Source organism: Saccoglossus kowalevskii, chromosome 19 (assembly GCF_978046115.1).
Source record: "Saccoglossus kowalevskii chromosome 19, keSacKowa6.1, whole genome shotgun sequence".
Taxonomy (NCBI): domain Eukaryota; kingdom Metazoa; phylum Hemichordata; class Enteropneusta; family Harrimaniidae; genus Saccoglossus; species Saccoglossus kowalevskii.
In genome coordinates this window covers 24,930,690-24,956,608 of record NC_140659.1, presented here as the reverse complement: position 1 = coordinate 24,956,608, position 25,919 = coordinate 24,930,690, and the positions used below count along the sequence as shown (strand labels likewise).

The following is a 25,919-nucleotide window of genomic DNA, read 5'->3' as shown; positions in this document are numbered from 1 at the left end:
AATGACATCAAATATGTCATGCACTATCCTAAACAATGACATCAAACATGTCATGTACTAGCTCAAACAATGACATCAATTATGTCATGTACTATCCTAAACAATGACATCAAACATTTCATGTACTAGTCCAAAGAATGACATCAAACATGTCATAAATATAGCCCAAACAATGACATCAAATATGTCATGTACTAGTCCAAAGAATGACATAAAACATGTCATGTACTAGCCCAAACAATGACATAAAACATGTCATGTACTAGCCAAAACAATGACATCAAACATGTCATGTAATAGCCCAAACAATGACATCAAACATGTCATGTACTAGCCAAAACAATAACATCAAACATGTCATGTACTAGTCCAAACAATGACATCAAACATGTCATGTACTAGTCCAAACAATGACATCAAACATGTCATGTACTGGGCCTAACAATGACATCAAACATGTCATGTACTAGCTTAAACAATGACATCAAACATGTCATGTCCTATCCCAAACAATGACATCAATTATGTCATGTGCTAGTCCAAACAGACATCAAACATGTCATGTACTAGTTCTAACAATGACATCAAACATGTTATGTAATAGCCCAAACAATGACATCAAACATGTCATGTACTATCCCAAACAATGACATCAATTATGTCATACACTATCCTAAACAATGACATCAAACATGTCATGCACTAGCCTAAACAATGACATCAAACATGTCATGTACTATCCCAAACAATGACACCAATTAGGTCATGTACTAGTCCAAACAATGACATCAAACATGTCATGTACTAGTCCAAACAATGACATCAAACAGGTCATGTACTAGTCCAAACAATGACATCAAACATGTCATGTACTAGTCCAAATAATGACATCAAACATGTCATGTACTAGTCCAAATAATGACATCAAACATGTGATGTACTAGTCCAAACAATGACATCAAACATGTCATGTACTAGCCCAAACAATGACATAAAACATGTCATGTACTAGCCAAAACAATGACATCAAACATGTCATGTACTAGCCCAAACAATGACATCAAACATGTCATGTACTAGCCCAAACAATGACATCAAACATGTCATGTACTAGTCCAAACAATGACATCAAACATGTCATGTACTAGTCCAAACAATGACATAAAACATGTCATGTACTAGCCCAAACAATGACATCAAATATGTCATGTACTAGTCCAAAGAATGACATAAAACATGTCATGTACTAGCCCAAACAATGACATCAAATATGTCATGTACTATCCTAAACAATGACATCAAACATGTCATGTACTAGCCCAAACAATGACATCAAATATGCCATGTACTATTCTAAACAATGACATCAAACAGGTCATGTACTAGTCCAAACAATGACATCAAACATGTCATGTACTAGTCCAAACAATGACATAAAACATGTCATGTACTAGCCCAAACAATGACATCAAATATGTCATGCACTATCCTAAACAATGACATCAAACATGTCATGTACTAGTTCAAACAATGACATCAATTATGTCATGTACTATCCTAAACAATGACATCAAACATGTCATGTACTAGTCCAAAGAATGACATCAAACATGTCATAAATATAGCCCAAACAATGACATCAAATATGTCATGTACTAGTCCAAAGAATGACATAAAACATGTCATGTACTAGCCCAAACAATGACATCAAATATGTCATGTACTATCCTAAACAATGACATCAAACCACAGTCAGCTGGCGCACACATGATAATAAAATAAATACAATATTTACTATATGGGGCCGCTATCTTGAATGCAGTATAAAACATGTCATGTACTCGTCCTAACAATGACATCAAACAGGTCATGTACTATCCCAAACAATGACATCAAACATGTCATTCATGTACAAGTTCTAACAATGACATCAAACATGTCATGTAATAGCCCAAACAATGACATCAAACATGTCATGTACTATCCCAAACAATGACATCAAATATGTCCTGCACTACCCTAAACAATGACGTCAAACATGTCATGTACTATTCCAAACAATGACATCAAACATGTCATGTACTAGGTAGGCCTAACAATGACATTAAACATGTCATGTACTAGCCTAAACAATGACATCAAACATGTCATGTACTATCCCAAACAATGACATAAATTATGTCATGTACTAGTCCAAACAATGACATCAAACATGTCATGTACTATTCTAAACAATGACATCAAACATGTCATGTACTAGCCCAAACAATGACATCAAACATGTCATGTACTAGTCCAAACAATGACATCAAACATGTCATGTACTAGTCCAAACAATGACATCAAACATGTTATGTAATAGCCCAAACAATGACATCAAACATGTCATGTACTATCCCAAACAATGACATCAATTATGTCATACACTATCCTAAACAATGACATCAAACATGTCATGTACTAGCCCAAACAATGACATCAATTATGTCACGTACTATCCCAAACAATGACATCAAATATGTCACGCACTACCCTAAACAATGACATCAAATATGTCATGTACTGGGCCTAACAATGACATCAAACATGTCATGCACTAGTCCAAATAATGACATCAAACATGCCATGTACTAGCCCAATTAATGACGTCAAACATGTCATGTACTAGGCCTAACAATGACATTAAACATGTCATGTACTAGCCTAAACAATGACATAAAACATGTCATGTACTATCCCAAACAATGACATCAATTATGTCATGTACTAGTCCAAACAATGACATCAAACATGTCATGTACTATCCTAAGCAATGACATCAAACATGTTATGTACTAGTCCAAACAATGACATTAAACATGTCATAAATATAGCCCAAACAATGACATCAAATATATCATGTACTATCCTAAACATTGACATCAAACATGTCATGTACTAGCCCAAACAATGACATCAATTATGTCATGTACTATCCTAAACAATGACATCAAACATGTCATGTACTAGCCCAAACAATGACATCAAACATGTCGTGTACTAGTCCAAACAATGACATCAAACATGTCATATACTAGTCCAAACAATGACATCAAATATGCCATGTACTATTCTAAACAATGACATCAAACAGGTCATGTACTAGTCCAAACAATGACATCAAACATGTCATGTACTAGTCCAAACAATGACATAAAACATGTCATGTACTAGCCCAAACAATGACATCAAATATGTCATGCACTATCCTAAACAATGACATCAAACATGTCATGTACTAGCTCAAACAATGACATCAATTATGTCATGTACTATCCTAAACAATGACATCAAACATGTCATGTACTAGTCCAAAGAATGGCATCAAACATGTCATAAATATAGCCCAAACAATGACATCAAATATGTCATGTACTAGTCCAAAGAATGACATAAAACATGTCATGTACTAATCCAAACAATGACATCAAATATGTCATGTACTATCCTAAACAATGACATCAAACATGTCATGTACTAGCCCAAACAATGACATAAAACATGTCATGTACTAGCCAAAACAATGACATCAAACATGTCATGTACTAGCCCAAACAATGACATCAAACATGTCATGTACTAGTCCAAACAATGACATCAAACATGTCATGTACTAGTCCAAACAATGACATCAAACATGTCATGTAGTAGCCCAAACAATGATATCAATTATGTCATGTACTATCCTAAACAATGACATCAAACATGTCTTGTACTAGCCCAAACAATGACATCAAACATGTCATGTACTATCCCAAACAATGACATCAATTATGTCATGTACTATCCTAAACAATGACATCAAACATCTCATGTACTTGTCCAAACAATGACATCAAACATGTCATGTACTAGCCCAAACAATGACGTCAAACATGTCATGTACTAGGCCTAACAATGACATCAAACATGTCATGTACTATTCTAAACAATGACGTCAAACATGTCATGTACTATTCCAAACAATGGCATCAAACATGTCATGTACTAGGCCTAACAATGACATCAAACATGTCATGTACTAGCCTAAACAATGACATCAATCATGTCATGTACAATCGCAAACAATGACATCAATTATGTCATGTACTATCCTAAACAATGACATCAAACATGTCGTGTACTAGTCCAAACAATGACACCAAACATGTCATGTACTAGCCCAAACAATGACGTCAAACATGTCATGTACTAGTCCAAACAATGACATCAAACATGTCATGTACTAGTCCAAACAATGACATCAAACATGTCATGTACTAGGCCTAACAATGACATCAAACATGTCATGTACTAGCCTAAACAATGACATCAAACATGTCATGTCCTATCCCAAACAATGACATCAATTATGTCATGTGCTAGTCCAAACAAAGACATCAAACATGTCATGTACTAGTTCTAACAATGACATCAAACATGCTATGTAATAGCCCTAACAATGACATCAAACATGTCATGCACTAGTCCAAATAATGACATCAAACATGCCATGTACTAGCCCAATTAATGACGTCAAACATGTCATGTACTATTCCAAACAATGACGTCAAACATGTCATGTACTATTCCAAACAATGACATCAAACATGTCATGTACTAGGCCTAACAATGACATTAAACATGTCATGTACTAGCCTAAACAATGACATATAACATGTCATGTACTATCCCAAACAATGACATCAATTATGTCATGTACTAGTCCAAACAATGACATCAAACATGTCATGTACTATCCTAAACAATGACATCAAACATGTCATATACTAGTCCAAACAATGACATTAAACATGTCATAAATATAGCCCAAACAATGACATCAAATATATCATGTACTATCCTAAACAATGACATCAAACATGTCATGTACTAGCCCAAACAATGACATCAAACATGTCGTGTACTAGTCCAAACAATGACATCAAACATGTCATGTACTAGCCCAAACAATGACATCAAATATGTCATGCACTATCCTAAACAATGACATCAAACATGTCATGTACTAGCTCAAACAATGACATCAATTATGTCATGTACTATCCTAAACAATGACATCAAACATGTCATGTACTAGTCCAAAGAATGACATCAAACATGTCATAAATATAGCCCAAACAATGACATCAAATATGTCATGTACTAGTCCAAAGAATGACATAAAACATGTCATGTACTAGCCCAAACAATGACATCAAATATGTCATGTACTATCCCAAACAATGACATCAAATATGTCATGCACTACCCTAAACAATGACATCAAATATGTCATGTACTGGGCCTAACAATGACATCAAACATGTCATGCACTAGTCCAAATAATGACATCAAACATGCCATGTACTAGCCCAATTAATGACGTCAAACATGTCATGTACTAGGCCTAACAATGACATCAAACATGTCATACACTATCCTAAACAATGACATCAAACATGTCATGTACTAGCCCAAACAATGACATCAATTATGTCATGTACTATCCCAAACAATGACATCAAATATGTCATGCACTACCCTAAACAATGACATCAAATATGTCATGTACTGGGCCTAACAATGACATCAAACATGTCATGCACTAGTCCAAATAATGACATCAAACATGCCATGTACTAGCCCAATTAATGACGTCAAATATGTCATGTACTATTCCAAACAATGACGTCAAACATGTTATGTACTATTCCAAACAATGACATCAAACATGTCATGTACTAGGCCTAACAATGACATTAAACATGTCATGTACTAGCCTAAACAATGACATAAAACATGTCATGTACTATCCCAAACAATGACATCAATTATGTCATGTACTAGTCCAAACAATGACATCAAACATGTCATGTACTATCCTAAACAATGACATCAAACATGTCATGTACTAGTCCAAACAATGACATTAAACATGTCATAAATATAGCCCAAACAATGACATCAAATATATCATGTACTATCCTAAACAATGACATCAAACATGTCATGTACTAGCCCAAACAATGACATCAATTATGTCATGTACTATCCTAAACAATGACATCAAACATGTCATGTACTAGCCCAAACAATGACATCAAATATGCCATGTACTATTCTAAACAATGACATCAAACAGGTCATGTACTAGTCCAAACAATGACATCAAACATGTCATGTACTAGTCCAAACAATGACATAAAACATGTCATGTACTAGCCCAAACAATGACATCAAATATGTCATGCACTATCCTAAACAATGACATCAAACATGTCATGTACTAGCTCAAACAATGACATCAATTATGTCATGTACTATCCTAAACAATATCAAACATTTCATGTACTAGTCCAAAGAATGACATCAAACATGTCATAAATATAGCCCAAACAATGACATCAAATATGTCATGTACTAGTCCAAAGAATGACATAAAACATGTCATGTACTAGCCCAAACAATGACATAAAACATGTCATGTACTAGCCAAAACAATGACATCAAACATGTCATGTACTAGCCCAAACAATGACATCAAACATGTCATGTACTAGCCAAAACAATAACATCAAACATGTCATGTACTAGTCCAAACAATGACATCAAACATGTCATGTACTAGTCCAAACAATGACATCAAACATGTCATGTACTGGGCCTAACAATGACATCAAACATGTCATGTACTAGCTTAAACAATGACATCAAACATGTCATGTCCTATCCCAAACAATGACATCAATTATGTCATGTGCTAGTCCAAACAGACATCAAACATGTCATGTACTAGTTCTAACAATGACATCAAACATGTTATGTAATAGCCCAAACAATGACATCAAACATGTCATGTACTATCCCAAACAATGACATCAATTATGTCATACACTATCCTAAACAATGACATCAAACATGTCATGCACTAGCCTAAACAATGACATCAAACATGTCATGTACTATCCCAAACAATGACACCAATTAGGTCATGTACTAGTCCAAACAATGACATCAAACATGTCATGTACTAGTCCAAACAATGACATCAAACGTGTCATGTACTAGTCCAAATAATGACATCAAACATGTCATATACTAGTCCAAATAATGACATCAAACATGTCATGTACTAGTCCAAATAATGACATCAAACATGTGATGTACTAGTCCAAACAATGACATCAAACATGCCATGTATTGTTGCACATTAATGTGTAATGTGTCATTCAAATATTAATAAAGTATAACGAAACAGTCTCATCATAAAATATTTTAATTCCCCCTTTTAAATTGCACATTTTACAAACTTTTCCCTGAAGTTTAAATTTGACAATGAATGATCATCTAGATATATATATATATATACATGCATATGAATGAACTTACCCAGCATGCAATGTTAACTGAAATCTAGCATAATGATACATGCTTGAATATTTATAATTTTTACATCCAACAATACATAAGAGTTAAAACATGTGGCTCTCTATAAGACACAAAATGTCACAATGTTCATATACCCTTGTTGATTGCTATTTTTTTTCTTCAGAATTTTAAAATTTGTTGTGAATTTGAAAAAAACAAACAATATAGGACTAAACATACAAGATTTAATCAGAAATTATTATGTTGGTCAATAATGTTGATTGTCTGACATGTTCAGCACTAGTTATTGCATCCTCGGCAGCAAATTCACTCAGTGGCAAATTGACTCAGTGGCAAATTCACTCGAACACAAACTAACATCAGTGAGGGCGCAAGAACTATCGTTGACATGTCAGGCTAAAATGTTGACAGCAATAACAGTTTTTAAGTTTGACAGGCACAAGCAGACAGTAATAATAATTTATTTGCGCAAGTTAACAAAACCCCATGGTGGTTAGAGGGTTATTATACTTGAATTGGAACCAGCTCAATTTATATCAATACGACATAGTAAATTGAAATGACTGCACACACCACAAGATACAGTGCCCTTTGGAGGCATATACATATGCGTAATTCCATTAATTCGAGGATACTTGAAATTATTTTGTTCAATAAACACTTTAACCAAAAAAAAGGAAGTTTGCTGACAAGTTAGAATCATTCTATTTTACTGCTGTCAACCAATACGTTCTGATGACCAACAACAAATAATTTATTACACAACATTAATAATTTTAATGTTAAAGCTGGTAAAGATGGATTGTTGCTAAGCAACATTTTTTTCAAAATGGTAAAAATATTATCTTTCTGTTTTGGACAGTGAACTTTGTATATAAGCGAGGCGCATTTTATATAATATTACTTCCTGTATAGGAGTAGCTGTGTCTATGTAGAAAGAGTTTATTAATCCTTCTAAAGTCAAGATCTTCTATGGCACAAACATTTATATTCACTCAGTAATATATCACAAATACAGGATTAGGATTAGTGTGCAGTTAGGGAGTTCACTATGAAATAGTGTGTAGTTAGGGAGTTCACTATGAATGGCGTGCAGTTAGAGAATTCACTCTGATATGTGTGCAGTTAGGGAGTTCACTATGAAACAGTGTGCAGTTAGGAATTACACTAACAGTGTATGGAGGTAGCTTCCCAATGGGGCATTGCATTATAGGATATGTGCTTATGGATTAAGACAGTTATAGGGCACACCTCACCCTCACCTTCACCCTCACCCCCCGCTCTAATTTCGCCATTGCAACAGTTGGCACTGATAATCTTTAGATGTTAAAGTGGAGTGTACTGTCCAAATTCAGCATCATAACAAACAACTACGAAAATAGAGATATACAATGTATTATACTTCAGATTGTTCCAGTCCTATACCGAATAAAAAAATTACAACACATCACCATTCATATAAAATTCAGATGCCTACAATTATTGCAAATAAAACGTCATATTATCTATCAGCTTCTGATTCCACAAGGTTCTCATTTGAAACAGCTTTTGTTGGTGCTGGAAAATCATCATCAAATTTCAAGTCAGAGTCTCTCGTCTCTATCTGCACCTCCGTCACAAATTCATTACTGTTCCCAGAATTATTTGGTGGACTGTTTTTTCTGGCGGCAATAATCTCTGTATGTTCAGCATCCAACATTGCAGGGTCATCATTGCTGCCCACAAAGTCAGATTCCGAGATTTCAGCACCGACAAAATCTTCTTCCCAATCAAGGTCCAAACCAGTATTGATTTCACCTACAGCTTCCCGGGCAAGATCCAGGACTTCTGCTTCTGTGACTTTCTTTTCAGTCATAGCGTTTGCCACACTGTCCATACCTTGTGGTGAGAAAACAGAAGTGTCAGGACAAATAGTAACTTTAATAGTAAGTAAGAAGTAACTTTATTTTCTGAATAACAATAATGAATGACCAACAATGCAGAGATGATTGTGAAAATAAACCCCATTATGTTAATGTAAATTATTGTTACAATGATATTAATATGTGTTGTTACTGTTTACTTTGACAAGGTTTACATCCTAAACCTGACCTGTATGTAGTACAGACATCATAGCCTTAGAGAATGACTGTACATATTACTACACACAGACACACGAATGATTAAAAACAAATATTCAAATCTGTTACATTCTTCATGGGAAGTGCTCTACATTACATTTACACCAACAGCAGAAATGTTGCATGATTTTTTGCGATGCCTTGATTTGAAACTAGAGCTGTTTTACCCAGTTTTTTTTTCATACAATATCTTAGTGCAGAAACTGAGCACATAGTAATATGAAGTATATAACATAGTATATAACAATAATAATCACAAACTCAATAGATCTTGATGAATTTGGAAACAAAATAATAATTTAAATGATATCACAAAATGTAAATTCACTTCAAATACTTGTGTAAGTTATGAATTAAAATGTTGAAGATCAGTGTTTGAAACTACTGCCCGCCTGTACGCCGGGCACAGGTAACTATTCAGTGGGGCTGATGAAAATCTCAAGTTACTAACCCTGTGGTTGGGTAGATTTTTGAGAAAATATTACTTTTTACAAAAATCACAAAATGGTATGTATGGATGTATGATTGTTGTCAAAATTATGTCTGATGCGATTGTTTTGATTTGTGCAACTCATTTTTTTAGGAATCAGGACTTCAGTAATGAACCATAAAGTAAAATGCGACTCCAAAGAGGCGATAGGTTGTATGATAAAATCAAAAGAATACGAAAAATTTTCCCATCAGGGAAAACTGGATGATTTCCAATGATACTGTCAACTAGTAGACAGTGTATTGTGAAGTATTATTGAATTGAATTGAATTGAATTAAAGTCACTGCAGTGACACTGATTGAATGAAATGTGGTAAAATGATTAAATTTTTAGCAGCCCCGTTGTCTGGTAAACCATTTTGACAAATTTCAAACACTGTGAAGATGCAAGATACATTCTGCTAGCACTGTTACCATAAAATGTGCAATGATTTAATGATTTAATGGTGTGAGCTTAGCATGAATACATTAAAGTATACTTTGATCATACATTGTATGGTCTGAACCACAGTCTGAACATAACTTATAACTTCCAAGCTGTCTTTTCTTTTTCAAAAAAACTAGTATAATTTTCATTATTAATTACAAATTATTAATATGAGGTATATTTATGCAGATTATTCTATAGTTATATGGTTATTTTTGAACTAAATGTTAAATTATGCTCTGATTGTATTTTATGGTACAACAATTTACAGTGTATTTTTTTTTCAAATGCCATCATTGATGTTTTCATTATTTAGATAATCTTATTATCAGTTTCACACCTGTAAATAAACATTTGACTCTTTATGTTGAAAAAGAATGAGTGTAATTTTATTTGTGAATTATTCCTGGCCATACCAACACTTATTTATTCAGTGTCTCAAAGTAGACAGAGGGATAGTCAAAGTTCAAATGTATGTAATTATTTTAAAGTCCAAAGTGCTCCAGTCAGATATAGTCCGCCCTCATCTTTTGGGTGTTTGAAATTGGCAATTGTATAACAATCTTTCAATCAGCTGGGCTAAGGTTCTGATATTGAAATCGCCAACTTTGACGACAGTTATAATGATTTTAAATGGCATCTGTATGTCTGCATTTGTATGATATAGTTATAGGATTCTTGAATGCACTACTTTAACTTTGGAAGTGTTAGTGATGCTAGTTGAATATGAAACTCACACAGATGGAATTGTTGCTTTCACTGAAAAACCTTTCACCGGGAGAATGGATGAGTCACCAAATTTACAAATGTACATACATTTTATGAAACACAACAAACTATGATATAGGACTGATGCTTTTATCACAACTGAAAAGAATGCCATGTTATGACAGCTGATGTCCCTCCCCCAAGCCATTTGACAGACTTGCCACCACTTTCCACCAGACATGTGCTACACAGTAATGCCGTCACCAAGCCAAGCCATTTAATATACATGAAACCACTGTCCATCAAACAACACAGTAATGCCGCCACACCACCAAGCCATTTGACATGTACGCCACCTCTTTCCACCAGACACTACACAGTAATGCCACCACTAATCACACAAATACCACCAATCCATTCACCACACCACTTGCATTACCTTCCTCGTGGTCCCATTCCAGGTCGACAGTAGATGGACTAACACGTCCATCATAGTCACTAGTGGTGCCAATACTAACAGATCTATAGTAGTTATTATCATGGTCACTATAGAAGGTACTAACTGTGCATGCAAAAAAAGGATAATAGACATCACAAGCTTAGTTAGTTTAATGGGAAAGTGCAATTACCCATATATCCATTGTACTACTATTAACTTAAGAACAACTCTTTAGTTTAATTATTTCCCTAATGATTGGCAACCAGTTTAAAATTGTTGGTGACTAACTGGAAAAATTAATAGCCAAGTACAAAATTGTGAGTTGCCAGAGTTGATTTTTTTACAAATACATTAAGAAACACCAAATATATTAAAATTTAGATACTGCAGATAGGATGTCCCTATAGACAGATATTAATTCACTGACAGGCTGAGATCCACTTTCAATTACATTATTCTGCTTCAATCTACTTGTTTTACAGTTACATAATATTATTTACATGCATTGAATCACAACATATTGAAGTCAAGTAGAAAAATAAAGTTAAAAGAAAATAATATACCTCAACATTGCTGGTAATTTGTACATTCCAGTGTCATGTTGTTGGTGTAATTATATACATTGCAGTCTATCAATCGGACGACGTACTTGTTCATGTACGTGTACAGTGACTGGTTGACAAAACCAGTCATTCACACTCAAAAATACAATAATTGTTTGCTGTTATCAAATGTGTATGTGTTAATAAAACACTTATATCTTGCTTTACACCTTAAACGATTCTAACATTTCTACTGATATATGTGTTTTGTTTACTGATTTGCTCAATTACAGTTTTTTATGTATATATACACTGTTGCTTTACAGAGATGTTCTATAAAGAGGTGTTTGCTTTGCAATGATGTGATATTTACATAGGTGTTTGGTTACAGCAGTTTTTCTGTTTACCTCTGTGTTCTGTATATAAAGGTGTTCTGTTTAGAGATTTGTGTGGCTTACTGTGGTGTTATGTTCACAGATGTGTTCAGTTTACAGAGGTATTTGGTTTACATGGTTATTTGTTTTACAAAGGTATTCTGTGTAAAAGTTATCATGTTTATAGAGACATTTTGTTTACATATGTGTTTTGTTTACAGAGGTGTTTTGTTCAAGATGTGTTTACAGGGGTGTTTCATTTATAGAGGTGTTTTGTTCATAGGTGTTCTGTATACAGAAAAGTCTGTTTTACAGATGTGTTCAGTTTACAGAAGTATTAACATAGTTGAACTCTGGTGACCTTGCCCTTTGTTATATAATATAATTCATTTATCATAGTTTGTTTCAATATTGTCATAATTAATTTTGAATACAAACAAGTTTTGGGGTTGGAACAACAATGGGGAATCAGTCTACGGAATGTTCTTAAAAGATGTAAATATCTTACAAAAACATTGGTGCCTTATTTGTAAAAAAAAAAAACACCCTCTATGAATAGCTATCATGTTGCAAGCTCTGCCTTTGTATGCAAATCAACTTAAATAGTTAGTTGGTGTCCAGTGGAGGGAGAAGTCAACAGTACTGTTGCCTCCTGAGAATCTACATCTTCAAACACTGCAATCTTTGTTTTTGAAGTGCGTTTTTAAACTAGTATTATAAAAACTATCATTCTGTTCTAATAGCTGAAACATATTCCTGTGAGTTTTCATTTGTCGAATGAACTGTTTGTCAAATACAGAATACATATATTTTAGTACAATTTTCTTTTCAAAATGTGGATGCAACGTTTTGCTTTTTATGTATTTTGTATGTATTGTTTTTGATTTGATAACTTTGAACTAAACAGATTTTCTATTAGCTTCAGATCTTGATCAAAGTTTGGCACCCAGTTCATAGGAGTGCTTATATTGATTTTCTGACATCTTGTTTTCTGTAAAGATTTTATTTGTAAGTTTGCAAATGTGTATCAAACTGTGTAAAAAATCTCTCCATGAGTTGGTTTTGAAACCCAGTATAGTATTCCCATGGGATTTGGGGGATACATTACCATGAATATTATTACAAGATAAATTATTTGCTTCATTGAACATGTACAACAATGCATATTTCCACTGAGATCAGTGACCTTTGATGATGTGTATCACCAGTGATCAGTCAAGTAGAAACAGTCAAAATATTTTATCAGATTTTCTCAATTTTTGCATGATATTTTCATACAGGACATCTGTTGTTCAAACACAGGGAAGACTTTATACTGATGAATAAGGTGACCAAGTTTGATGAAGTTTGGAATAGAATTAGTAAAGTTATTATGCACACAATAACAATTATTAACGACGAAGACGCTGACGCCAATGACAAAAACAACAACAACAACGACAACGCCGGACAAAATTTTTCCCTTAATATACCTTTCCCTTCCATCTTTGATGGTACGGGCAAGGTAAAAATACATGTTTTTTTCACATATGTTTTTATTTTTATTTCAAAGATATTTTGTTTTTAGGTGTGTTTGGTTTACATCTAGATGTTGAAGCAAATATTCTATTTGTAAAACGTTTGGTGTTCTGTTTGGGAAAGTATTGGGTTTCACCAGGTTTACTGCCACAGCAGATTACAGTTATAAATAACACAAATAAGGTGATTATTTGTTAATACTGAAATAAATAAAATAAAAAATATTAAGAGATAGAAGCAATAACCATGTCATTTATCATGTGATGATACTTACCATTCCCAGGTGGGTTCAACGACCTCGCTTTAACAGATTCTAAAAACATTTCAAAATCATCTTCACCCCCAGCACTGTAAAAGACAACAAAGTAGTAACGTTAGTTATGAATGAAAATCACAATTATGCCAAGTTAATCACAAAGCAATGCATTTTTATATTATTCCTATAATGCAGGTTTTTTTAAACAGGTAGGATATTTGTACAAACAAAGTACAAACAAAAAAAGTTTCGTTTTTCGTCATTGTATGCGTCAATTTTAAACCAAGGCCTCACATATTTGTTACTGTAAAAATACTTTATTTTCACTTGGAATTTACATTCACTATATTTTACGTTCAACTCATCAACAATCAGTGAAAATAAATTCCATACAAACCAAAAAGCCTGTTCAGCGAAAATTAATTCCAGATGAAATAGTATTCTACAGTATTTCACGTATCAGTGAAATACACCAGAATAGAGAGTTTCTGTTTAAGTGGATGTTTTAATGATCCAAATCCACATTTAATGCAACTTTTCTAAAGCACTATTGATAAATGTTACATGTGGAACATTTATTACATGTCTTAATACAAAAAAAAAAAACACTGTTTAATTTTCTCTGAGATGAAAAGCAAAAACTTTTTTTGGTGTACCTTGAAAAAAATATAGATGGCACAAAGAAACTGTTTGTAAAGTGTATTTTTGTGAAGCGTATACATGCTAAATTTAATAAAATCTACACTGACCAAACTAAAAATCCAAATTTTCTATGTATTGTGTTTTCTTGTCCAGTACTTACACATCCCAGTCACTTTCATTTTCTCCTAGCCATCTTTTTGGACCAGTTCCATTGGCTTTGGATTTGCTTTCTTCTAAACGCTTCTGCCTTGCAACTCTGGCTGCCTCCTTCTTTGCCGCAATGTAAGCATCTTCTTCTACCTTCAGGTGACCTTCTTGTCTGTTCAACTATCGATAAAGCATAACAAATAATTTAGTATGGATGACCCTTGACCCTGTAAGCAATTACAGTCTTCACAAGTTAAATTACCATAATTCATCAAGAAGATTTTTCGCACAGTAACAACTAATTTGCAATAGAGAAGAACAACCACCATTACCCTGGTATACTATCATTATTTCTGCAAACATACTTACTGTCAAATACTTTATTTTAGCGGGAATTAATTTTCGCTGAAAAGACTTTTTGGGTGTTTTGTATGGAATTTGTTTTCACTGAGGCCAGACTTTTATTATCCCTTGTTTCGCAAACCCGCCGAATGAACAGGAGCCGAAAATGAAATAAAAATAAAATTTTATTTCAGTTTAATTTCTTGCGCCCGCCGTCCTGTAAGCGCAAAAAATTGCTAAAAAAATATTATTTTTATCTTCATTTTTTTACCGCCCGCCGCATAACAAATCCAAGTTTCATTTTCGTGGGAGTATCATGATCAAAGTACCCAAAGTCTCGCGCAGATGAGAAATAAGGTTGTACATGGAATAAAATTCTATTTCATTTCTTCTCTCCGATCAATGATCTCATTTACAATTCTTTGAGAATCACACAAATCTAATGAAAAAAAAGAATTAATTTTATTTTTTTTCCGCCCTATAAAAACTCGAGAAACAAGGAATAAAAAAAGTCTGGCCTGATTTCTGATGAGTTGAATGTAAAATATATGGAAAAAAGTATATTCACTGGATTATATTTTCACTGAATCATTCCTTTAGCGAAAAGTATTTTACAGTAGTAATTATGCAAATACAGTAAAAACATTTATTTTATGCAAAATAAACATTTGGACAAACATTAGTTTTACAATTAGATTGGCGATTATCAGCCAGTCAGCTTTCAGTGAGTGTATAGCACTCAATATACAGTCTCAATATTACATTCAATATAAAGAGGTTTCAAATATAACATTTTGAATAGAATAGAAGCTTTTTGGGAATATAAAATTGATACAATTCTACTATGTATCAATGTATAACAAAATTATAATGTACCGGTAACCATTGTACTTGAAATGACTACGATGTAAATTACACTGTAGTCGTTTAGCATATCAGCGATCAAAACACAATACTTAAAACCCTTGTATCAATCAAGTCCAATATTTACCAACCACAGTTTGACACACCCTTTTTACTGATTGATGAAATACTAAATTCTGAAAGCAACTGGATAGAAATTACTCAAAGACCACAGCAGAAAGCTTGCTACAATGATGACGACGATAACAACGCAGAAGGCCAAGCGGACATTTTCCACTTCTATACACAGTGCTTCACCTAGCATTACAGGCAAAGCAAAAATGGTTTCATGGGGTTAGTTGTTCAGGAAATATGCCACGTCAAATGAAAACAGAAAGCTGAGCACTGAGATTATATGCTTGTCACAGCTGTTTACCACAACACACGATTTCATCGTAAAACGTGATTCTAATGCAGCTCAAAATAACTCTCTTAATAATAAGTTATTAATCCAGACACAATAAACCATAAATATACTTATTTCAATAAATCCTGTATTTACAGGTACACATCGATAAGCCACTTCAAAATATTAACCTGTTGAACAGCATCGTTTTTCTCACCAACATTTTAGAACATTTTGCACAATTGATTGTATTTTACTATATTTCCCTTTTTTTTTTATTAATATGCTTAACAAATACAATACACAAATACAATACAGAAGTCTACTATATTTTCTGAAATTTGCAACCGAATGGACATACTTTCCCATAGGTGGCCAAACATATTTTTCTTACTTAATGCAAAAAATCTTGCAGGTTTCAGAAAGGTATAAAGTTGAATTCTAATGATATTAACACATTGCCCGTTGCCTCCAAAAATTGCCAAAACAAATAGGAAAAAAACAGTGTCAGCAGACAATTTATTAACTACTGTTATCATTGAAGGATTTTATCTTTCAGAAAAACATAACAAAAATCCAATAGATTTGGTAAAATTTCTAGCCTGTCCAACAAACTGGAACCTCAAGTTAACATAGTGTTCGCTCTACAAGACAAAACAATGCCAGCACCATTCAAACTCAAGACATCATATGCCATCCTACATGAAGTTTTTAAATTCTGTTATTTCTCCTCACTAAGCCGGCTCATTCTATGCATGTTACTAACTTCCACTAAACTATAAGCAGTGCAATGTTTTCTTTCTCATATGAATTAAATTGACTGTGTTACCATGGAAATGAATAATATATTCATAAATATGAGGCTAGAGGGAGTCTACAATGTGTCTACAATGTTTTGTATGGTGAGTTTGCAGCTGTTAACATGCTGCATGCGTGAGCATGCGTGAGCATTTCAAAAAATAAAACAGTTTTCATAGTAAAGTCTGTTTGGTTTAATAAAACAGACAGTAAGAGCAGGTACACAATATAGACACAGAATAAATATTATTCAGACAGACAAATATTAACTCACACCACAGTTTTTGTCCAAAACACACGTTCCGTTCTAATGAAATGTTAATAACATGAGAATGATATATGTAAATGAAATGGTGCTTACCTCCTCATCAATTTGTTCATCAAGTTTGCGTTGGTCTTCCACTATCTTTTGATAATTTCTACTCATTAAATGGTTTCTCTCTGACTCCAAGATAAAACTACCCTGACTGTCTGATGCATCATTCTGCAAAAAATTTACTCAATTTTAATTTCCATAATCACAGACTAAACAGGTTAAATCATAGACTATCAAAGCCATTTATCTCTTTTAAAAAAAAAATCAAATATTTGTAAATTAAAATTAGTTTTACATGACAAATTGTGATTCAAAAACATGCAGAATAAGAAATTTGGGCTGTTTTATTCAAAGCTGACAGAAATTAAGGAAAGTTTCATATATGTTTGACGCTTCCAAATTTTGGCAGGAAAACTACCGTAATTAAAAGTCGAACCATTACTTATTTCTGATCAATTAGTTTCAAACTGACAAATAATTTATGCATAATCAATTAATTAGTTAATTATTGTTTCCAAATTCAGTAATCATTAGTTTGGCAGATATATTCAATTGGGATACAAGTTTTAAAATTTCTTTCCATTAAAAATACTGATCATTCAGATATTACAAAAAACATGCAAATACCGGTACATGCAGTTTTTTATTGATTTTTAATTTGTTGTTGTTTACAAAACAAAAAGAACAGAATATGAATGAGCTTTAGAGCATTCTCATCTGGACATAAAATGAAGTTTAAATCCAACCATTAAGTTTAACACTGGCTATTTGAAGTCATAGCAAAGTAGAAAGAAGTCAGCTCAAATGGAGATGATTTGCTACTTTATACATCAAGGTAAAATCGAGTGAAGGGTATATGATTATAATATCAAACCAGATTTATGTTATAGTAAATGAAATTTCATTTCAAACTAACAAAAACCAGAAATCATAAAAATACAGATTTAAAAGAAATTTGATATTGTAACAATGGTAAGCGAATAAAGAAATTTAATTAAATATTTAGATTATTACTTCCAGTGTTTACTACACATACGGTAATAATACAAACAAGTTTTGTTATAAATCAATGTTTAAGTCTGTAAGATGGCTAAGACTAACCATGTCTGGTAGTGTATAGCTAATCATTAATTAGTTGAGTGTGTTATGGCTGGATGGTGTAACCGATATAAAGGTTGTATGGTGAACAATTTCTTCCATTATGTACGTGTGAGGCAAACTGTTTGTTTTGCACATATGGGCAATATAAATGCAAATCTGATGGCATGGGTTGATCTGAAATGAAAAACTGAAAATGAAAATTATATGAAACTGTAAATGTATGAAGAAAATCTGAATTTGACACCAAAGTCACAGTTCTGAAAATTCCGAGTGTAATAGACCATTTTCCCGTTTACTGCGAGAATCACGCGTTGTGCGTGAAATCGAACGTAAAAACAGGACAAACAAAGGTCATAGCGTCGTAGTGGCATCAAACATCGCGTGGGATTCAACAAACGCGAACATATTTTGGGGGCATTTCCATGCTTAATAATGTGCTGTACACATTTGATGATAGGCAATTTCAATTAAGTGAGGGTATTCAAAAGCAATATTCCTCTGTCGAAGATCGGCCGGTCGATGTGAGCTACGAAATAAAGAAATTCGAGTTCAAAATAAAATCGTTCGATTTTTGCGGCAGACGTTCGACGTGCGTCTTTCATGCATCTCGCAAGATCTCGCAGTTGAACGGAAAATCACTAATTGCTGTCTTTGTCCCATTTTGCTAAACTTGACATGACACTTGACAGTGCAGCAACAAATAATCTTTCATGGTGTCAGATACAGTTGTCAACAACAAAACTCATCTCTGAAATGACAGAGAATGCACTAGCTGTAAATTGTTGCTACTATAAATTGGCATTTAAAATTAAAGACACACATACCAACAGATTCATTGAAAGTCATTGTGTTTCAAGAACCACACAGAAAACTTCACTGCAAAAAATACCACAAACTTCATGAATTTTTTTTAATTTGTATCTTACAAAATTTAAATGGTTTACAAAACAGTGTATAATCCTTTGCATACAAAACATGCATCCATTGATATGTTCTGGTAGGATCTAATGTGGTGAACAATATACATGTATCATAAAAAAAATATGCGTGATCTTTCCCTGGTTCTCTACAAAGTGTACAACCCCGGCTGGTGCTTTGTAATGGCTGGTAGAGAGATGAAATAAACGCATAGCAGATCCTAACACTAAATTAATTACTGAAAAGTAATTATTAAACAGTTTATATATTTGCAGGAGTTATGAACTTTTTTTTCAACTCCCAATGAATCTATAATTATATATAACATTTAAACACTCATGTCATTAATTATAGCATACGTGGAATACATTTTTAACAATTCATACAAATCTGACTGAATTTTATACATCTAAATTTTAAAGGGTTGTCGTCACCATGCATTAAGTTTGATATCAGTCTCATAATAACATCTGGATACTTTGTTTACCCAAAATATGAACATCTACTGATGGTGACCACCATCTCTATGTCTGCTGCCATGGCAACCATCGCCTCTTAAATCAAATTACTGTAAACCATACAATTGTTGTCACATTCCTGCAACTTGTTAGATAATCGGAGGTCTTCACCCTTGGAAAGACTCAGCGAGTAATTATAGATCCCAAAGAACTGTTCACTGTTTTTTTTCAAGACTCACAAAAATGTCATGTCATCAACAAAAACTGTCACATGCATGCATGTTGGAGTACTTGAGATGTGTATGCTAGAAGTGCTTCAGAACATGTGTTTTTGAAATGACAAGACTCAATTTTTTTTTTAAGATAAATGTTGAATTCAAATAATGTGTATTGTATATTTGTATATTGTATTGTATATACATATACCTTTAATACTAGTATTTGGAAGTCACGCCATGAATTTGAGTTCTCACATGACATAATGTTGTTTACTATTATTTACCACCACATTATGCAAATTTGATGTTGCAGGAATATTTACAAGATTTTAAATTCATTGGTTGTATGAAAAAAAACATACATGATAGTTAAATCTAAATAACTAGTAGGTTTTATTTAAACAAATTTTGTTGTCAGTAAAATAAGTGCAAATAAAACCCAGCTAATAATAATGCTCTTTATTGGTTTTGTACACCAAGCTGCGTGACTTGGTATGTCTTTCATTCGGCGGCCAGGCATCCCTAAATAAGGATTATAACTAAACTGATTCCAGACTGAGACTGTGAATAGTAATGAACTAACCGTGTGAATCTGTAAATTTAAAATCAATTAAATCCAAACACTTAAACTGCAGGCTTCCTTACACTGACCACTTAACTGCATGATTCCTCATACTGACCACTTAACTGCATATAAATAATTCCTTACACTGACCACTTAACTGCATATGAACAATTCCTTACACTGACCACTTAACTGCATATAAATAATTCCTTACACTGACCATTTAACTGCATATAAATAATTCCTTACACTGACCACTTAACTGCATATAAATAATTCCTTACACTGACCATTTAACTGCATATAAATAATTCCTTACACTGACCACTTAACTGCATATAAATAATTCCTTATACTGACCACTTAACTGCATATAAATAATTCCTTACACTGACCATTTAACTGCATATAAATAATTCCTTACACTGACCACTTAACTTTAAATAAATGACTTCTTACCTCTTCTACAAGATTCTCAAATTCAATATTAAGTGATTCTCCTTCATAATCATTACGTAAGTATGAGCCAGTCCTGAAATACACAAATGAATGGAATATTAAAAATAGCAGCTAAGAGCTGCAGTGAAGATATCTGAAGTTATGGTCTTTGTAATGTATGTAATTAGGGTCCACGCTTGTACCCTATTGTTTTTTGTTTTTTCTTGGATATTGTTTCCCGTAGAGTTATGAAACTTCTCAAACACATTGCCTATGAGAACTAGTGCACCTAACTTTCAGAATTTTGATTGGTTTGGTCTGATCTGAAATTTGGTTTTAACATCTATGAATAATGTTTTTTGTGATTTTGATTTGGCTGCCATTTTTGATTTCTTATCAACAAGTAGCAGTTTTTTACAGATGCCCCATTCATTCGATTTTGAAATGTGCCATCTTGCATCTTTATAAATAACTCTTTCAGACAGCAAATAATTTGAATCGGTCATGAGATTTTGTCGCCATTTTGAAAAAAAATTTCATGTACGGCCTTAGATTCTTACAAGAAAAATAAATTGTTATAAGTCACATGGTGTGGTCACCACCTTATATTTCTGAAAATGGCGACAAATTGGATCATTTGTATCATAAGAATGATTTAAGCAATCAACTTGCTAATATGCATGTAGCATGTATGACCAGAGCATACCGGGTACTCTGAGAAAAATCACATATATGTCAGTGAGTACATGTTAAGGCATATTCTACTATCTACTACCTTCATAGAAGCTGCACCTCAGGGAGAATGGGCTGCATTTCTATGAGAAGGCTGCATCTCAGAGAGAATGGGCTGCATTTCTATGAGAAAGCTACATCTCAGAGAATGGGCTGCATCTCAGAGAATGGACTGCATCTCAGAGAGAAGGCTGCATCTCAGAGAATGGGCTGCATCTCAGAGAGAATGGGCTGCATTTCTATGAGAAAGCTACATCTCAGAGAATGGGCTGCATCTCAGAGAATGGGCTGCATCTCAGAGAGAAGACTGCATCTCAGAGAATGGGCTGCATCTCAGAGAGAATGTGCTGCATTTCTGTGAGAAAACTACATCTCAGAGAATGGGCTGCATCTCAGAAAATGGGCTGCATCTCAGGTATAGGAGCTGCATCTCAGAGAGAGGGTTGCATTTCAGAGAGAGAGAGCTGCATCTCAAAGATAGGGCTGCATCTCAAAAAGTACATGGTACAGATGAAAACTGCAAACAGTATTACTGGCTTGCTTGTAACTCATAATTAGGTCATGTTTGTATTTACATATACATGTATCAGGTAATCTTTCAAATCAAACAAGCCACCCACCCATAAAATACATTCCCACTGCTATCATTTTGTACATGTACTTCTTTTTAAATACTGTTTAAAAACTATATATAGTGAATACACTACAATGATGACTGCAATATTCCTTTTAAATGAAGAGTTCAGATATTTAAATTATAGCTTTTCAACAACAGGTCTCCAATCACTCAGGCTGAGAGAAATTCACACTTACCTAATCAATAGTCTGGCACTGTATTACAAGTAAAAATTTTTAAAATGCCCATGTTCTGACAAAAATCAAAACTTCTGATCATGCTCAACATTTTTTAAATGAATGTTTTAAAAAATGGCCACAGCTGATCAGGAAAACAAAATTACCTGCACCAAGACACGACAAAGTATTTACAAATTTGACCAAAATGCAGTTCTGGAATGACAGAAATGTTTGATTTTGATGATTTTTTTGTTTTAAAAGATCTTGACTTGAATCATAAATAAAATGGATCTATTCCAAGATCATATAGATGTGTGTTTGGAATACGTTTACATTTGTTTTTTGATCCAGGCATATCTAAGATACATGTAGGCATGCACAGATGGACAGGCAAACACACAGAAAGACAGATTGATGATCATGCAAACAGATGCACAGAAGTAAATCCTAGTTTTCAGACTGTGTTTGAATAGGGCACAATATACCAAAAAAGAGGCAGAGCCACTCATCTAACATTTTAACACCAAAACATTTAATTTTACTTAAAAGCAATAAATTAATAAAACATTTTAGAATTAATGCCCACTGCAAAAGTTTGTTTCCTTATTTTAGGCCCAGAAACTAATATCCCACTTTCTGGTCATCGTACACATCAGTTGGTACAAACCAATATTGGAAAACAATTTTGCAATGAGAATGCCATAGAGGATGAAGAACCAACCAACATGTGATCCATATGCATGACAAATAGCATTTATTGAACACGTGACTTGGAAACTATCAAACACACAGCAACTGGGAAATTGTTAAATGTAGTGGCAAGGATAACTAACAGCATCTCATTTTTGCATTTTATAACTTAACTAGATATTGTATTCAATCAATTAAATTCATCTATTAAATTAGTTACATATTGCACAACAGTCAAATATTTTCACCATGACCAATGTGGATCTCAAAATGATTAAAGTGTTAATGTACTTTGGAGGTGCACTTCCGTGTAAAGATGTAACAAAGATACCTTTCTCACTATAGAAACACAGAAATATAAAGCCAGGATTTAGTATTTTGTATATCATTAAATGAATATGTAGATTTATTTACTGTATTCATTCAGAAGATAAATTTTTAATAATTTGTCTTTTGAACAACAAATGTTTGATTAACCGTTGTGATAAGCAAGCATGAATTCTACTTGTATCTATTAGCAGTTATATGTTAGTAATCCACACTGCAAAGACAACAGTTTGGCTGCAACAGATCATTTCTATATACATTTATTTTGTTAACTTTGGATTTTTAAATGACAATTTCGTTATATGCCATAAAGGGTCATTCAAAAATAATTAAATTGTTTCAAACAGCTGGTGTTTCATTTATCTTGGTTATTAATTTTATTTATACCATTTCATCAAATGTTTACAATGCGAAATGATATTCAAAATTTTTTAATTAACCCCTGCTTGAATCCTTGATCAGAGTGTGTAATCTCTTGAATGTGGTTAGATTTCATACCAAAATAACTGCCTGTACTCGAAAGCTAGTTGTAGCTAATGTGGTCAATGTAGATTTAATAAAGAAAATCCCTGCAACATAACCGCAAAACGACTGAAACCAGTTTGGAGTATGTACCACTCTATCGGCAAATCTATAAACGGATTAAGTTTGTCAAAACATCAAACAGGGCTGGGCGTGATACGGAATATTATTGCATGGCTTGCTCACCAGGTTTATCATAGCGTTACAAGGCCAGCTATACAAGGTATATGATAATCCTGTAGTATCAAGCACTGTACAATAGGTTGACTATATACCTACAAATATACATACACCAAAGCCTGGCTCATATCACGGTAGACAAAATAATGTAGCTTTGAGAGAAATAAAACACAAACACCATGTACCATACCATACAATTGCAACCATGTCACTGATTACAGAAAGCACAAAAAGCTTTATTGAAAGATATACTGCTATATCTTCCTTGTACCTCTATGTAATGTAATATTTTGTGCTGTATGTCTATATTATTGAAACGAAATAAAAATATTGTTTAAATAAAAAAAAAAGAAGCTATACTGCAAGCATGACTTGTGCGTAATTCAATTAAATGATTGCCGAATGAATTGAGAGCTTGTTGAAAGTAGACAACAGCGTGGGTTTATACACACGGTATATGCATGTACCAAACCATTGGATTATTTACGTCGGGTCAGTGTCAGGTTCTAGAAGATGTGAGATTTAGGGTTAGGGCTTCTCAAGACCCAGACCCTCTTCCATCTTCTTTCCTCCTTCTAATTACAGTCAATACACATCGGTTCCTACATTTTTAGGAATATATTATTCACATTTTATATTTTTAATCAAAATTCTAAACAACTGTGATCGAGATGAACGTTGGCCGGCCAGGAAGACAATGTATCTTATTTGCTTCAATTATTTGACCTATTTTAAAAGTGTTTATTATTGCACGCTTCAGAATATATTTTAATGATATAAATCACAAAATGTTAGGCATTTCATTATTTGTACATCGAGCGGTCATGGTATGTGTTTATTTAATACGCACGTCAATATTCGTTGCTCGATACGATCTGTCCTTGCCAACTTGGCTCGATTGTCGTTTTAGAATGTCACGACCATCTTCCGTTCAAACGTGAGTTAAAATAATTCACAATAAATTTTCCATACCTACTCTTCGTAGTACCAAAGCACAAATCCCAACAATTCCCCATCACTTCCACTCTATTATAAATAATCACCAAATATTTCCCCTTTTCAGCAACATCATCACAACACAGAGCAATACGCGTAGATATTCATGCGCAGTAATCATTACGCGCATCAGCCCAGTCAGTATCACAAGATCCGAGTAACTGACCACCTGACTAAAGTGCAAATGTCAAAGTTCACAGT

The 25,919-nt window shown here is 33.4% G+C and overlaps 1 protein-coding gene across 1 annotated transcript; it reads right to left on the bottom strand.

Annotated features, from left to right (window-relative positions):
• Window positions 1–8,789: 8,789 nt before the first annotated feature.
• On the bottom strand, window positions 8,790–25,876 carry LOC100372482 (AP-1 complex-associated regulatory protein-like). The gene is made up of 6 exons (XM_006819830.2): window positions 25,695–25,876; window positions 21,498–21,570; window positions 17,824–17,946; window positions 15,087–15,253; window positions 14,303–14,376; window positions 8,790–9,288 (listed from the first exon to the last, which is right to left on the bottom strand). The coding sequence occupies exons 1-6, from the start codon at window positions 25,736–25,738 to the stop codon at window positions 8,912–8,914; spliced, it is 858 nt and encodes a 285-aa protein (XP_006819893.1). The 5' UTR covers window positions 25,739–25,876; the 3' UTR covers window positions 8,790–8,911.
• Between the last annotated feature and the right edge of the window lie 43 nt (window positions 25,877–25,919).

Bases quoted from the DNA above. Each gene is read 5' to 3' on its own strand.
- LOC100372482 (XM_006819830.2), bottom strand. From the start codon at position 25,738: ATGGGGAATTGTTGGGATTTGTGCTTTGGTACTACGAAGAGTAG. The intron at 15,254-17,823 runs GTAAGCACCATT...CTTTATCGATAG, and splicing joins ATGAACAAATTGATGAGGAG to TTGAACAGACAAGAAGGTCA. The intron at 9,289-14,302 runs GTAAGTATCATC...TCTCACCACAAG, and splicing joins GTTGAACCCACCTGGGAATG to GTATGGACAGTGTGGCAAAC.